The 17,255-nt window shown below is 55.1% G+C and overlaps 1 protein-coding gene across 2 annotated transcripts in view; it reads right to left on the bottom strand.

The window, feature by feature from the left end:
* The window catches only part of LOC308552050 (LIM/homeobox protein Lhx3), a gene marked incomplete at both ends in the record, with an annotated part of 33,607 nt that extends 16,612 nt beyond the window's left edge, over positions 1-16,995 (bottom strand). For both annotated transcript variants that reach the window (XM_081163013.1, XM_081163012.1), the window contains 8 exons: positions 1,320-1,449; positions 1,677-1,811; positions 3,037-3,182; positions 4,108-4,198; positions 4,338-4,443; positions 4,999-5,047; positions 6,622-6,722; positions 16,668-16,995. In XM_081163013.1, coding sequence (XP_081019139.1) covers positions 1,320-1,449; positions 1,677-1,811; positions 3,037-3,182; positions 4,108-4,198; positions 4,338-4,443; positions 4,999-5,047; positions 6,622-6,722; positions 16,668-16,995 — 1,086 coding nt within the window. The remainder of the gene's footprint in view (positions 1-1,319; positions 1,450-1,676; positions 1,812-3,036; positions 3,183-4,107; positions 4,199-4,337; positions 4,444-4,998; positions 5,048-6,621; positions 6,723-16,667) is intronic.
* Positions 16,996-17,255: the final 260 nt, after the last annotated feature.

Below are 17,255 nucleotides of genomic sequence, written 5' to 3' on the forward strand. Positions count from 1 at the left end.
CTGCTGCCAATGGGCTCCCAGCCCTGAGCCAACCTCACGATGATGAGGCTGAAACAGCAGTGGGAACAGTGCACTGACAACCCCTTAGATGTTGACACAGGCCAGCACCACTATCAATTCACGCGTATTTAACTTCAAATTTGAGTCAACTTTAGAGAAATGGTTAAGATGATGGACGCCCTGATCACAGAGCTGATCCCGTGTCACACTGGACTGAAAGACAGCACAGGAGGCCAAGCAGCCCCGCGACAGGCAGGCGAGCAGGATGCTTTCTCTGAGGAATTGAGGACGTCCCAGAGAATCCTGAATTCTGAACCCACAATGGGATCAAAACCTGTCCAAGCAACTTTCCATTCACCTGAAACATACTAAGTGACTTGTTACTCCTTTCAATATAAATTCTACCTCCTAAGTGGACTCTGACCACCCAAAGTGTTGAATGTGATGCTCTGTTTAGGGACCTTGTGTGAGGCAGAAAAACCTTTTACAGTTGAAGCCTCCTTATCTTTAGATAATAGCAAGTATTCTGGCTGCAGTGCTGTGGTGGCCACTAGGTCTCCACTGTAGAAGCAGCAGGAACAAAGGGCCCTGTTCCGGGCACACTGTGACTGCAGGTGGGGGCAGGCTGAGCTAGGCTATTCCAGAGGCCAGAGAGCAGAAGGGCCATGGCCGCGTCCAGACAGGGCTGCTGCGCCAAGAGAACAAGGGCTCAGGTCTGTCCCTAGGAACCTGAGGGATGGCCTCCTGCTTCCCGCTGCTCTGCCCCCCAGAATCGTTCTGGGCCAGAAAAAGACAGGGAGCCTTAGAGATAAGAGCTCTTGGAAGGAACTAAACTTGAGCTAACACACGAGCCTCCTACCCCACTACCTGCTACTCAAGGTGGAGGACCGGCCAGCCCAGTGCACAGGTTCAGGCCCACACAGCAGACCCCAGTGGACAAGGATGGGGTGCTGTCTGCACCCTCCCTGAGGGAGCTGCCTGCCTGCTCCCTGCTCCCCAACTCCCCTTGTCATCGGGCTAGTGGTTCTGGCCACACACTGAGTCACAGTGCCACTGTGTTTCCACCACACTCACCTCTGACCTGGCAAGTGCCTCTCAGATCTCCCCCTTCCAGCCTCACACCTGCATCCCCCCCGGGACCCCCTGCTCAGTGCACCTTCAGGGTGGTGTCTGCACAAGAGCATGGCTGTGTAAGCCACATCCCGGTGTTCAGAGCAGGACCAGGCCCACAGTTGGCAGGCAGAGCCTATCCACTCAGGTAGGCTTCGTTCCCCAGGGGTCATGGGCTAAGCTCCCAGTCCAGAGCAGACCCTACATACCTTGGCAACAATGGTAATGAAGTCCTTGAGTGTTTTCAGCTCAGCTCCAGCCAGTGTCCTGTGGGCGGCCAGCTCCACCCTCAGGAGGTAATGCAGTCCTGACTCCAGGTCCGCCATGTACAGTTTTGACCTGAGATCAAATGTCACAGAGCCAGGTGTGAATGACCTTCTCTTTACGTGACTCCCCCACTCCTCAGGGAGACCTCGCTGGTTCCTCAACAGCCAACAGTGTGGCTGCTGGGCTTTCCAGTGGACCCAAGCTGCCAGTGAGGCGAGCCCCACAGCCTTTCTGTCCCAGCCATGGCCTCCCCCACGTGCTCACTCCCCAGGCAGCTCACGTCCAAAGGGAGCACTTGCCTGTCAAACTCTCTCCACACCACAACTTCAGAATTTTCTTCTTTGTTTGGCTTTTCAGGCAACGAAAGCGATTTTTTTCTCACATCCGGCAACGACTTCAAATAAGAGGAAAAAAACGACCGGAGAGGCTTCATACTGAGAGGAAGGAGCAGGTGGGTGTAGGCTGAGCCAGTGTCCAAAACTAGCCCAGAGCTGCCCAGTCACCCTGTGTCCCAGACTGAGATCAGGCCCCCTTCCCAATGGAGAGAAGCTATACCCTGCCCTCCTTGCTCCACTCTTGACTGCAGGGGCTGTGGGTGTGGCCTTGGAGCTGGCCCTCCCCTGAGGACATAAGACAAACACACACAACCCTAACACCAGCTGCTCAGTGGGGACACCAAGTTGGTCTGTAAAGCTGGCTGAGCATCTGCCATTATCAGCTTTATGATTATGGACTTCATGGCCTCAGTTGGCTCCCCTGAGCCTGCTGCGCACATGGCCCCTCGAGTGGACAGGGTGGGATACGCTCCGAGGATATAAAAGCTGTACTGAGCACATCTAGTAGCTCAGAGATCATCCAAAGTGTGCAGGTAAAAATATCATCGTTATGTGCTAAATTGTACAGATAACACTTTCAACATAAATCAATCATTTTTCTTCTAAACAAAATGGAAGTGTTCAGGGAAGCTGTCGAGGGCAGTTCTGGGCTTTGACCCTGGCCCCGGCGGCGTCTGCTACAGGGCGAGGTGCCTCAGGTGTGCAGGCCCAGTTGCTTAGAGCATCCTAACAAACTGGACTGCAGAAAATGATACAAGATGGCCTAACTCCATAGAGAACTTACAACCCTGAATTCCGACTCTTTTGTTAAGAACAGAAATACACCTTAGGAACTGTGGTATGTTGGGGAGGGCACCCTTGGTGCCCAGTTACACTTTCCAGCCAGTGAAGCAGAAGCCCCTTGAGGGAAGGAAGCGTCCTGTCTCCTCACTGCTACCCCAGCCTGTGGTGATCACCCGGCAGGGCAGGCCTTTTTCACCACTAAAAGGGGGGGACCCGGCAGACAGCACAGGCTTCGGGATGTGACCTAATCCCTCACCTACGACCTTTCCCACCCTTTTACAAGTTGGGTTTATCTTGGGCCCCAGGCACCCAGTGCAGAGGCAAACGATGTTCTGGTTTCTGTGGTCTTAGCAAGGAGAGTGGACTGGGAGGGGACAGGGGCCCGGAGTTCACCTGTGCCCACTGCTCATCTGGAGAAAGGGGGCGTGCTTGCCCCACCAACACAGAATGGACCATGTCTGGCCCCGAGTGAGCTCCCACCTAGAGGGGTTCCCAGATGTCACCACCATTGCAAAAAGTCCTTTAGCCAAACTACGCTTACATGTTAATGAACCCGTGGGACCCATTTGGGTAAATCAAGTAACAGGAAGGAACAGAAGAAGCGCCAAGTTTCTCCAGGAAGGCTCGGTCTGTGTCCAGTGCTCTCTTCACCACGATGTTCTCGTAAGGAATCAGATCCAGAATCACCTGGACAGGGAGAGAATGCGTCACCTCCCCTGTGGAGGCGGTGTCCTCAGGAGGTGTCATACCAGTGAATGGCCTGCTTACAGAAATCAGAAACGACGCCACCAGGAATAAAGAGTCTGCACCTGTCTCTATAACCAGCCATCACTGACAGCTTAACTTCTACTGCACGTTAAGGCAACTGGATGAGACGTATACCACGGCAGAAACTACAACCTGGTTCTGAATCTCAGGCTGTCAGAGGAAATGCCTGGCAGTGACCCTGGAGCCAGCACGTCCTCCACCCAACTGGCCATCAGACAAGGGCCCTCCCACCACTGCACATGTGGGGCCACCCCCCCCAGCAGAGCTGTCCCCTTCCTGTGCCCGAGGCATGAGCCCTGCCCTTGGGAGGCCAGCAGTATCCTCAGACAGCAGCCGGGCTCTGGTCTCTGCCCTGTTCCCAGATCTCACAGATAAACAGCCAGCTCGGCAGGGGGCAGAGGGAAGAAGCTGAGGGCTCGGCTCCAATACTCGGAGCTAAGGAACTGCTGCCAACCACCCTGGCCAGCATCTCTCTGGTCCCTGGATCTCACCACAACAGGCAAAGGCAGAGCTGCAGAGCACACACAATGGCTGAGGAGAGCTGAGTCCCACGAGAGATAAAAACATGTTTTACAGAACCTGGGATTTGGCTAAAAAGCTGAAAGTTCAGAAAATAGTGCCCCCCCAAAATAAACAAAAAATCTTGTAACAGAGCACAAGGAGTAAAGCAGCACCCCCAGACCCAGGTCCCCAGCCCTTGGAGATGTGCTCCCCACCTGTCTCCTCCATAAACTAGCCAATTTGATAACACAACTGCTGTAGTTCTCACCGCCCAGGAGTCTAGTCCCAGGCCCCATGCCGCGCCCACCATGTACTGGGACCCAACAGGATAAAGACACAGTACCTCTCGTCCAACATACGAGCCGTTGCTCTCAAACAGAACAGCCACATAGCGGCCATCACGGTCGTCAATGAGAGAAAGAATGTCGCTGGGCCTTTTAGGAGGAAAAGAGGCTTTTAGTGCTTTCAAGAGCAGTGAGCTGACCGTCAGACACCAGGGCCCATTCCACTTAATGCACATCTTCGTTCTGCAGAACTAAATTCAACTCCTAACCTGTTTACAGATCTACGCACCGAACAGGGTCCAAAGCTGGGCAGGCAGGAGGCCTGTCTGCATCTGTGTGGTTTTGCAGGAAGTCAATCATGGCTTGTCTCACGGTCTGCAGCTCTCTGTTGGGTCCTAGGGGAAGCAACCATCATCACCATGGTGACATACCTGCACGCATGCCCCACTCCAGGGACCCAGTGGGGGTCCCCTCCCCCAGCTGGTACAGACAGAGGTGGAGTCACACAGCAGGAGGCTGCACAGTGACCTGCGTGAGAACAGGTGGGAACAGGGATGCATCTCACCACTGGGTGGAGACACAGGTGTACACGTCCAATTCCACCCATACCAGGTTCCCACCAGGCAGGACGGTCTGATTAGAACTCGGTCACCTGTAGGCTGACTGGTCATGTTCTGGGGCCTGATCTGGGCGCTGGCTACTGGGTGGGCCCATCATAAAAATTCACCTGGTGTGCACTTCTCCATATCTTTTTGATTAAATGTTTACTTTTAAAAAAATGTCACCACTGTGTTTGCCAAGGACGACAGAGCACAAAATACAAACTTCCTGCTGAGACTGTGCCTGTCTGAGTTCTTACAGGTGACGGGACAGGGGGGCTGGTAGCAGTGTGTGAGGTGGGCTGGGGACAGGCCCATCAGGCGAGTTTGATACATTGCTTATGTCCTTACCTTTAAAATCCTCTCCAGTTGTAAAGTCCTTTGTGAATGCTTTGAAATACTAAGAGGAAAGACACAGAACAATCAGCAGTAGCCTTGCCTGGAGTGTGTGTCAGTGTTTGATCTTTAAGTGGCAAATGAGCACACAGGTATCTCAAGGTCACCTCCCTCCAGAAAGTCTGCATGGACCCTCGAGGACCCAGGTGAGAAGCCCAAGGCTGTGTCTCTGTGGACACGGGGCTTCCTGCCAGGCTTACAGGGGGGTGGTAAGCATCCATCAGAACTCTGTTACTTACATGTTCTCACCCAACAGGGCGAGAACCATGCAGACAGCGCCTCTCCTGGCCCTGGTGTGGAATGTGTGCCCTAGTGGTTTCACTCTAACAACACAAAGGGTTCTGGGGGGGATGACAGACACAGAGAAGGGTCTCTGAGCAGAAGGAAGAATTTTACATTAAAGTTAAAACCCTCTTCATGAAAACACACACTAAAGACAGTTATGAGGCCAAGTGCTGCTGACACAGAACTGAGAGCAGCTGAGCATTGTGGACACACAAGGGGCTTCTGGCAACGAGTCAGAAATGGACAAATGACCCAACAGGAAATGGGTAAAACAAGTGAGCAGATGTGTCACAGATGGGGTGACACGAGGGCCACAAACAGATAGGGTCACTGCCCCTGGTCAGCGGGGAATGTGTTGGTGCAGCCCTTGCCCAGGGACACATTCCCAGGCCTGTGCCCAGAGGGACTCTTGCCCACACAACAGGGGACACGAGTGAGCGTCTGCACAGCAGCCAAAACCTGAATAGCCAAGTGGCAGTCATGGAGGGGATGGTGAAGAGTGCTCCTGTGACAGTGTGGTGACTCTCAGCAACCTATCAAGTAAGATAGAGGCCCCATGTACACAGTGAACACGACCACACAGGAGCACATATTCCAGGGGGCCAGACTCAGACAGGAGCCAGAGGACAGGCACAGGGCTTGAGGAGGGCTGGGCAGGGAGCAGGGGGTGAGGCTCCATGAACAGGGCAGGCAGGGGAAGCACTCTGGACGCAGCCACACAGAGCATAGGGCTTTAGGGCTGAAAGGGGAGGGGTCACGAAGCCTCCTTACTGCCATGTGCTCATGTGCAGGCCTGTGACAGAGCACACGCACACGCACGCACACACCATGTACATGGTTCTCCGCCTTCCAGACTCGTTAACCTTCTGCCCCCTAGTGGGAGAGACGGACACAAACCTGTCTGTTGGCCCACATGATGTGCTCAGGACAGCCAGGCTGGGCACATATCAGGGAGTCTTGTGGGCAACCGGACAGGTCAGTACCCATGGTACACAGAGGGGCTGCCTCATGTAGGCCACATGTGGGGTTGGGGGAAGCATGGGGCAGAGAGACCCCAGACCAGACTCTAACAACAGTCCTGACCACTCCCACCCACAGGGTGCAGGCCCCACAATGATGTGTCCAACGCCACAGGGTGGAACAGAAGAAGAGGGACCCTCTGCAAACAGAAATTCCCATGTTTGCAGAAGCACCCCAAATAAGGAAGATGGAGGAAGCGCCTCCGTGACTCCAACTTAGATGGGAGGGGTCCAGGTGGGAGCCGCGTGAGGATGGAGGGCGAAGGGCACTCACGCGGAAGCTGGGGTAGAAGTGGATGTTGTAGGCCTGGCACACCTCGTGGTTCCTCTCCTCCGCACAGTCTAGGGCAGCCACTCGGATGGCGGAGGCCCAGTCTGAAAAGCAGGGGGGAGACCTTCAGCATGGCAGTGCTAGGCTGGCTGGCCCCTCCCCTGGCCCTTCCGTACAGCTGGGAAGAGGTACAAACCTGGACCCTGTCTCCCTACTGGTGCCAATGGCAAACTGGACTTGCTGAACTGCAGTCATGCTGCAGCCTCAGCGCTGGCTGCGGTCTCCCCCATAAGGGACCGAGCTGGTACCAGCTGCCCGCAGCCCAGGCTGCTTCTCTACGACGGTCTAGTGCCCACAGCAATGAGTCAGCACCCTGGTGTTACAACACCTATGAAGTGGTTCCCAGTACTTTTCCCAAGATGCCCCCCACAATCCCGTGAACACTGTCACCTTCCTGGGAGTAAAAAAGGAGCAGTTTTAATTACATATACATTTTTCCTATCTTTAAAGTGTTTTTTAAAATCCCCACCCAAAGATATGTGTATTGCTTTCAGAGAGAGAGGAAGGGAAAGAGAGAAGCACTGATGTGAGAGAAACACTGGCTGCCTCCTGTACTCACCCGAACAGGGAGGGAACCTGCACCCTGGGTGTGTGCCCTGGCGGGGAATCGAACCTGCAACCTTTCGGTGTACAGGACGACACTCCAACCAGCTGAGCCACCTGGCCAGGGTTGAAGTTTTTATTTAGGAAAATTCTCAACATCTGAATGAAACAGAGACAACACTCCGTTGCCCCCGTCAGTGCCAGAGTAACCACTCCGTTGCCCCCGTCAGTGCCAACGATGACCAGCTGCCGTGTTGTCCATCAGAATGCCCACCCACTTCCAGAACCATCCCCCGGCCAGCAGTCACTTGGCTATGCCCAGAGCTGCACCTCTGAAGGACAGGGCTCTCCACCCAGCCTTAGCACTGCTGCCATCATGGCAAGTCGTCTACATGCTCCACCAGCAGGTATCCAGGCAGGATTCAAAGCTCCCTAATTGTGTTGTTTTTGTTTAAATTGTTTGAATTGGGTACAAATGAAGCTGTCCATTGCAACTGGTGGATGTGTCCACCATCTCCTGCCCCCAAGCCTGCACTGCTCATGGGAGGACAGGGTCCTGTGCACTGTAGTCTCCCACCAGCTGGGCTCTGCTGACTATACCTGGCCCCCCAATTTTCTGTAAACTTGCGTACCTATGTCAGACTGTGTCCGATTCTTCTGGGGAGATGACTTCCCAGGCAGAGTGCATGCTCCCACCAGGACGTGGGTGACCCCTGTCTGCCTCCCTTCTGACTGACCACCCTGAATGCATTAATTCCTGAGGGCTGCACCCAGGTGGGGTGTCTCCCTCCTCCGGCTTCACTTACAGGCAGGAAGCTCCTGTGTTCGGAATCTATGCTCATGGCGACCCTGAACGCAGCTCACTTGGGAGTTAAGTGCCGGCTCATCCCTTTAGTCACCTGTTTCAAAGGAACGGTTCCGAACATCCTCCAAAGGAGACTCATGAGGTTTTCCCTTCACAAGGTTGGTTCCCTGCCTCTAGGATGTTAGGATTGATTACACCTCCCTCCTGAATGCTCCCTGGCCTGCCAGGACAGCCTGAGGAAGCAGGACCCACGCGCCAGGTGGTGGCCTCTGCAGAGCACACAGTGCGGACCAGGTCATTCCCAGGCCAGGTGAGTCCTACTCGCCTTCTGCCGTGAGTCACAGCTGTGACTTTTGAGTGGGTCTCACCACTGCTTGTCCCTGGGAAACCGACGATGTTGCCTTGTGTTGCCAGAGCATGCACTGGTCTAAACCAGACCAGTGGTTAAAAACCAGCTGAGTTTCCTCTGAGCTCCACTATGGTCTCAAACTTCAGAGGTTCCGTGAAAAACACGCCTGAAGGAGAGAGGATACTAACCAGTCCCTAACACCACACAAACGCAAAGGCTTGCTGCACACACTACCAATTCAGTAACTACTATCTTTCACCTACTGTACCATTTCTGTTTAAATAGGCATACTTTTTCTTCCATAATTATAAAAAAAATTAACCAACATTATATAAGGCAAAGGGTCAAGTAACAAGAACATAAAGCTATGCTTTCCACGACCAATGACCGAATATTATGAGCCTCGGTAAAACCAATCCATGTCCTGAGAACATTTTAAATGGATGGAAAAGAAATGTTACAGACCCTCCAGAATCCCCGGTCACATCCTCCTGGAGGCTCGAATTACATGGGCCAGAGGAAGGACAGTTAATACCCTGGTGCCAACAGCACAGCAGATGGCCCGGCGCTGAGCAACGTCCCCGCACCTTCCTCCAGACACTCTGGATGCGGGCCCTGTCCAAGCCTGTTATCTCTGCTGCTCACCCCACGCGTGTCACAAAACCCCCATGGGTGCTACCTCCCGGCTCACAACCCAGGGATTCACTGTTTACTGGGAATTTCCATGACACACTTTCATGCCACACTTAAAACACTGCACCACTCAGAGAGTAAGCAAATGAAAACGGGTAATTCCGTGCACACAGCACAATCGCGGGAAGTGTCAGGCTGGCCCAGAGTCGGAAAGTCAGACAAACACTGCAGGGTGCTTGTGGGGACCACGCCCCATGAGTGAGCATCTGCTCCCCCATGTATCAGCTGCTACCCTGGAATTTTCCCAGAGTGAGACTCCAAATGACACCTAGAGAGGTGTGCGTGTCCCAACCCTGGGGCTGAAATGCTGCCAGACAAATCTGACGTGAGAGTGGTGTCGGTGCCTCAGTAACCCTCCCAAGTTGTACACAGCACCTGCCTGGTAGGAATGGCCGTCGTTCTACAACTTCGTCCCCCAAATGCAGAAGCCAGGGTACAGAAGAGTCCGTTCCAGAACGGGAGGCTCAGCATGGGTGGGCCCCTGGCTCTGGGCACACAGAACACCCTAATGTGAACATCGTAACCCCACTCTCCAGCTGTGCAGATTTTGGAGGACCGGGGCATGGATCACTGCAGAGCAGAGGCCTTTTCCTCATCCAATTCCCAGGGGGAGGGCGGGGGGGAAGGGTGGCTGACCCATTGCATGTGGCTCCCTTACCTTTCCTCTAGGCCCCACCTCAGCCCAGACTGCTCGTGCCACCCGCCTACTTGCCATCTTCACTTGGCTGTCTCAGGCATCCCTCCTGAAATGCAACCAAAGAGACTGATTCTCTGCCTCCCCACCCTGTGTCCACCGGCCCAGAGGGCCCAGCTGCCTTCCCAGGGAGGGGCAGAGGGATGCAGGGTGGTGGTGAGGGGGGGATGACACAGTCTGGCTGCAGAGAACCCAGACTGCAGAGGGAAAGCAGCGCCATGCAGACGCAGTCACCATCACCACCTGGGTTTTCAGCCTCCAAAGCTCCGCTACCTCCGGGCACCCAGCAGGCAGACCCTGCCCTCTGAAGCAGGGCACAGGGCTGGAGTGAAAGAGGAGAACCTCGTCTCCCCGCAGGTGTGCAACAAGCTGCGCACCCAGTCCCGTGCAATAGCATTCCCTCAGAAGGCAGTGGGAAACCTCCAGCTGACGCCTCTGATAAAGGAAACCCTGGGGCATGACTCTCAAAAGCCAAAGTCCCTACTCAGACAACACAAAATACACAAAAGCAGAATGAACCAGCCGATGGCCTGGTCGGGGCTGGGAGGACATGAGGCCGTGAACAAAACAGCCCGGCTGAGACAAACTTGGCATAAAGCCCTCGAAGTCTCTCACACGTTCCAACTATGGCCTTTAGTTCTCCAGGGAGCAGCCAGAGGCCAGGTCACTGGACACCCTCTTGTGCCCACTCTTCCTCTCGTAGCTCAGGAAGAAGTCTGTCTATAGGCCTATGAGCCTGGAGCTGCTGCTCCCACCTGCTGCCTGGTCAATGGGAACCCCTACTTGACCACTCTGGCCCCTTTCAGTTCTCTGGACACAGCAGTCCTAGTCCTGCCTGTCCTGGGGCCGTTGCATGTGCCATCCCCTCAACATGGTATCCCACACTCAGCTGCTACGCCTCATCTTTGGACTCTCAAATGCCTCCTCCAAGGCTTTCCTCCACAGCCCTATGCGAACCCCATCACTCTATTTATTTCCCAGGACTTATCACCTGCAGCCAACCAATCTGTTCACTCTGTTTTCTGTCATGGTATGTCCTCCCCCTGGGCAGTGGTGTCACTGAGGCATGCCCACTGGTCACTGCTTTCTGCACCTGCCACAGTGCGTACTGTAGGGGAGCACTTGGGACACAGTCCATGAATTACTGCAGAGCAGACATCTGATCTCACAGGGAGTTCGCTGGAGCACACTGGTGGGGACAGGATGGTGCGGGGGGCCACGGCCTGCCTGGCTTCTAGGACCCCTGAGAATCCACAAGTCCATTTGCAACCTCCACTCCACATACACCCGTCCCCCGGAACTGGGCTGCTGTCCTGGTGGAGGGGCAGGCTGACCCTCACCAGGCCTTTGTCTGTCTTTGAAAGAAGGCCTGTCTGTGCGAAGCCACCAAACCCAGACAGGGAGGATTTCAGTTACAGTCCCTGCAAGTCTCGGGCAGATGGACGGCATTCAGGGAACACAAAAGAGAGACACTCTCCATTCCCAAGTAAAATGCAGCCATTTCAAAGGTCTGCTTCAGGGTATTTGCCCCATTCAATGGGGACCCTCCCCTCCTCCTGCCCATCCCACCTGTCTGGATCCCCCCACACAAAGGAGACACCCACTCTGAACTGAAAGCACATCGTCTGCTTTCACACTTCAGGCCACCCCGGCCACACAGGGTGCCAGTGGGAGGCTTCAAGGCTGCCCGCCAGGGGCACAGTGGCCACAGCCTACTTCTCACCTCCACTCACAAGCCTATTTTTAGTACCACAGGCTTAAAAAAATACTTTCGATGTAATTAAGCTTCCAGATACAGTAGACTAAAATGTAGTTCAAGTTTACTTGCCAAATAACCAATTACTTAACCTAACAGGATTAAACCTTTTACTATTACTTGTCAGATTCTAATGAAAAGTCTGTGAAAGTCTGATTTCTGGTCAAACACCAGTTAGTTCTAGATGATGACTGGACAACTTATCAACCTCCCAGGTTTAAGAGAACACACAGGACTGTTGTGTTCAAGGCACAGAGCCTAGTTCTGGCTTCTCCATCCTTGTGCAAAGTTAGGGTGATGTGGGGGTTCCTAATCCCATGGTCCAGCCACAGGAGGGCAGTGTGCTCTCACCTGGTGCAGGTCCTGTCTGGGCTAAGCTCCAAGTTCAAGCCACAACACAGATGGGTAACACATTCAGCTCCCAGACTAGGAGGGAACAGCACAGATTATGTAGAAGCTCCCACTCAGAGTCCAGGCATGCTTTCTGAGCCCCCCGGGGCCCAGGGCTGGGACTGGTCCGCTGTCCCCAGCTTTCGGCCCAGCGAGGTTAAACTCAGGCTGCTTGGGGTCCCAGCGAGCAGGCACTCCGGGGTGACTCCAGGGACACGAATCATGTCTTGCTGGTTAAGTGCTGAAGCATCACAATGCTCTGAGATGGAAAAAGCTTTCGAGAACAAGTCTGCACATCTTCAGAGCTGAGGCAGGGCCAGCAGCATTGATGACCTGGCTTCTTCCACTCATGGGCTGTTTCTCGAAGAGGTGGAGCTCCTCTGGACACAGTTGTAATGAAGCCAGGTCTCACAGGCACATCCGGGCTCACAGCAGGAGACTGCTGCTACTGCCTGCCTCTCACCTGCCCTTCCAGCCTCTGTGAGCCCCTCCAGAGTCCAGGTGAGCTCCCACAGTCCTCCTGGGGCTCTCCATCCAGCCACACTCCTGCAGGTCATTCCCGCGGCCATCAGCACCCATCCTCCTCCAGGCCCCCATTCCTTCTTCAGGTGAACAGACACTGGGTCCGTGGGGAACACCGAGTGCCCCAGTTCATCACCAAGAAGGCTGCAGCCTTGCCACACAGAAGTCCAGACCAGGTGATGAAGAGCTCAGAGGGAGGCAGGACTGAGCCAATACCACGCGGCAGCAAGACGGAGTGCCCCCATCCTGTCCTCTGCAGACACAGGGAGGAGTCACCCAGCCTCTCTAGGCTGTGCAATGATCAGTGGGTGACAGCCTCACGGTAGCAGACGGGGAAGACAAGGTGTGGGTGGTGGTGACTGCCTGCCAGGTCTCAGCTCCCCTTCCAATCGCTTCTCCACAATTCCAGTGCCAGTTACAGAAAACCTCCCCCGCCCCCCCTCCAGGTGAGAACAGATACCAAGGATACTCCTGTGCTGATCAGTCTTTGCAGAGATATCTGGGGTGGGGTGCTGCCCTAGGCACAGGTGTCTCACTCTCAGTCACAGGAGGAGTAGACCAGTGGAGCTAAGACCACAGCCCCAGGCTAAAGATTTCCAGGAACACAGCGGACTTTGTTCAGTGAGTCCTCAGAAGTGACAGGCCTGGGCCAGACCTACGTAAACACAGGAGTGACACTGGCTACACCCAACAGTAGACCTTTTGTTTGTCAAGCTATCTTATTATTATTTTTTGTGTGAGTACATTTATTAAAGCTGGGACAGTGAAACAAGGACGTGCTTAGGACAGAAGAGGCAACAGGAGAGCCTAGGCAGGGCTGCTTGGCTCACTGGGGAGTCAGAGAAAAGGGGGCCTTGGAGACAGGTTCAAGGGGTGAGCCTGGAAGGAGCTCCCACTGCCCACTGATCCCTGGTTGAAAGTCCCATGGGACTCTTAGACTAGGAGATGCTGCCTGAGGGAAGAAAGGTGGGCGTGAGCTCCCAGGAGACAGTGCTCCGCCACCCTCTTATTGGAAAAACATTTATTGTCAAAATCTTGAAAACGGCAGTGAAGACTTCAAGTTCAATCCAAATCTAGGGTAACGAAGGTGCCTAAGCTGTGACTACAGGCCCTGCCCTGCCTGGGAGGAGCCCCATCCCCTGCAGATCACCCTCTGGGTGTTCTGCTCCCTCTAAGCAAATGGAGGCTGGTTAGAAGGCGACGGTGGGGGGACAGCAGGGGAAGCAGATGCTCATCTAACTCAGTGACCCCCACCCGCCACCCCAAGGCACTCTCAAGCCAGGAAGCAGAGCCTATACCACGACCATCCACTTTCTAGAAGACACTCAGGTGTAGAGACTGGGAGGAGGGAGGTGGGTAGGGAAAGCTGGCTGGACACTCTCCAGTTTCAGGTGTGCATGCCCTGGGAGGCTGACTGGACAGCCCAACTCACAAGTGACTGATTGGGACCAAAGTGGTGACAACTAAGTGAAGACTCCACTTAGACATGTCAAAGAGAAAACCACAGGCCCCAAATGGTGTCAAACTCTTGGCTTTATTAAGCGTTTGATGGATCGGGTAGCATCCCATCTAGCAACTAGAAGCCCATGACACCGAACCCTTAACACCCAACCTAGCCATAGTTCCAGCCCCTCCCAGGAGCAGAGTTTTCATCCAGTCTGGAACTTCCTGACCCACTAGTGGAGTCATCTGCCTGCTAAGGCCCCTGCCTTCCCCTGGGGAATGTGTCTGAAATAATCCACTCTTAACTTCTCAGCCCACCCTTCTGCTGATGAAACCTCCCATTCTGGACATCCCCTCTGAGAGACCTTCTAGTTGCTAGATGGGATGCTACCTGATCCATCAAATGCCTAATAAAGTCAATTAGATCTTCACATTTACTGTGTTGAACTTTGTATTTTAACAGACTGGACCATGGGGTGACGGGGAGCTCAGCATGGAGCAGAGGGGCTGCCACTGACTCCATGGTGAGGGCGAGGGTGTGGGCCAGGGCGGTTCTTGCCAATGCATCCCACAGGGAGTGTGCTGAAACGAGGCACAAAAAGGGACCTGTGGTTAATGACACAGCAAAGGGTCAGAGTTAACGGATTCCTTTGCTGAGGAATTTTCTAGCGGTGTCATCCACGAGGGGGAGCCACTGTCACAATCCCTGTCTCCTTGGCCACAGGCCCTTTCTTGCAGGTATCGTGCAGGGTGTCCCTGAGAACAGTGACCCTCCAACTTTGGGGCTGTGCTGACAGGACACTGGGCCTCGTGCCCAGAGCTTCTGACCCAACGGGCCTGGGCTGGGGCTGACTGCATTTCTAACAAGTCCCCAAGTGGACACTCCCAGTCAGAGTTGGCATGTAGGCAGCCTTGCTGGCAGTTTGGCTCTTGGGACCCTCTGCCTAGGTCCCCAGAGATCCCTCCCTTCTCTTGCCTCCCTTGTGTTTTGGGCTACAGCCGTCTTTCACTTTTAGCTGTATCTGCCTTGTCTCAGGCCTAGTTTTTCCGGCCTGGACCTGAATAATGTCCAACACTTTTAAGATAACCTTATTTAGCTAACAGTTGAGTTAATCACGTCACTTGGTATGGATTTGACATTTCACTTTCAGAAGTAACCTTCCAAGTTCCAGAGACAATTTTCAAGACTCCTTACAGGCTGGTTCAACTAAGGAATAGTTTGCAATATTTTAATCATATTTTACGATTTTTGTATTTCAGAAACTAAACTAAAAAAATAAAAATATGCAAAAAGTAGGTGACAAATGTCTTACCAGAGCTACCTGCATTTTATTTTATTTTACTTTATTATTATTATTTTTTAAGTATATCTTTATTGATTTCAGAGAGAGGAAGGGAGAGGGAGAGTCATTGACTGGCTGCCTCCTGCACGCCCCCTATTGGGGATCAAGCCGGCAACCCCGGTGAATGCCCTGACCAGGAGTCTATTGAGATTTCCTGGACCTAGTTTCTTGGATCCTAGGTCAATGCTCAACTGCTGAGCCATGCCGGCAGGGTGAGCTACCCGTATTTTAATTGATATATGTTTCTGTCACCGAACAACAAATGAGAACCGAAAAATTCTCCATATTATCAAAGGGCTTGTTTGTTCTCAAAGCAAAGGCTTAAAAAAACCCTGTTAAGGAGTTCTCTGTCCACTTCTGTCTCTGTCTGTTATCACCAGCACAGAACACTAGGGACTTAAAACAGTAGATCAAAGAACAAACCCTTTAGAATGAAAAGGCCCCAACACCCTGAGCTAAGATGAGAATGCACCTTAAAGGTAATCATTTACAGTTATGCACAAAAACCCTATTAAGACTTCTTTAAAGTTTCTTTGTGAACCAGTTTAGATGCGAGAAAATTAGAACAGGATTGGCTGTAAGACTTAAAAACAAAGGTAGGAAGGAAGCACAGCAATTTGTCACCGTCTTGCCCACTGAAATACATAATTACAGGTTAGCTCAACACAGGCAGGAGCCCTGCCAAACCTCGCTCGTGCCGGGGACGGGCTCCCGCTCCACGCGCGGACCCTCGCAGGTACCAGGCTGCACACGCCCCGCCCCGCCGCCCCCGCCGCCCTTCCCAGCAGGCGAGGAACGGGCCCAGCAACCCGCGGGCCCGCGACCGGCGGGCGCCGCCATCACAGTGCAGAGCAACAGCCCCGTGTGGGGGCATCACTAGTTTGCCGGCGCAGAGTTTCCAAAGGCGGCGTGCCTGAGAACCCGAACCTCCCGATGAAATGCTGGGGTCTTTTTCTGCTCCTACAGAGACGTCTCCAGAGCGCCTGGACGTCTAAGTTGGGGGGCACTCTGAGTGCCCGCTGTGCGGTCACCCAAACCAGGAGAGGACGGAGGGTTTAAAGGGGAGGCAGCTTGGGGTCGAAATGCGGATCCTCAGAGAACGGGGGTTCCAGGCAGTGACAGGGAATGACTGACGGTGTGCGTCAGGAAACCGCCAGGACAGGGCCCGGGGGGTAACGAAGCTCTGCGGGCCCAAACCAGGTGTCCCGAGAGCCGGGAGGGGCTGGAGGGCGCCCTGTGCCCAGCTGTGGAGTGAGGGCTGGGAGAAGGGCTGTCTTTCCGACTTGAGACAGCAGCTTCCCAGGAAGGAGCCCTTGGGGGCCATCTGGGGGACCCGGGGCGCAGCCCAGCGGGGCCGAAGGGGGGCTCTGCCAGGCGGGGGAAGGGGCTCGGGAGGCCCGCGAGCCCGAGGGGCGAACCCCGGGGCGCAGGGTCCCGCGGGCGCGCCTCACCTCGCACGTCTCCCGCCAGGGCCCGCCAGGTGGGCGCGTAGCCGATACAGTGGCCGCACCACGAGGAGTAGAACTGCACGAGCCACGCGGCCGAGCTGTTGGCCGTGGCCCCGCGCACGCTGCCGCTGTCCAGCACCCACACGGCGTCCTCGCCCGCGCGGTACAGCCGCGCCGCGCCGCCCGCGCCCGGCCCCGCCGCCGCCGCCAGCAGGACGAACAGCGGGGGCAGCCGCGCGGGCCGCGCCGAGGGCGGGCGCCGGGCTCGGACCGCCGTCCCCGCCGGGGCTCCCGGGCTGCGCGCCGCCCCGACCGCGCCGGACGCCGCCATGTTGGAAGTGCCGCGGCGCGCTTGACCTTTCACCCTGGCAACCGCCGTCACTCGTGCGGCGCGCGCCCGGCCCCGCCCCGAGCGCCGGCCCCGCCTCAGGCCCCGCCTCCGAGCCCAGGCCCCGCCCCCATCCCGCCCCAGGGCGCCGGCCCGGCCTCCTAGGTCCCCCTTCAGGCCCCGCCCCCCTGCGCTCCCGGCGTTGCCGCTCCCGCCCCCACCGCGGGCCCGCCCCGCCCCCGCCCACCCGAGCCAGGCCCCGC

This window comes from Miniopterus schreibersii (assembly GCF_964146895.1).
Source record: "Miniopterus schreibersii genome assembly, contig: HAP1_SCAFFOLD_130, whole genome shotgun sequence".
NCBI classification, from domain to species: domain Eukaryota; kingdom Metazoa; phylum Chordata; class Mammalia; order Chiroptera; family Miniopteridae; genus Miniopterus; species Miniopterus schreibersii.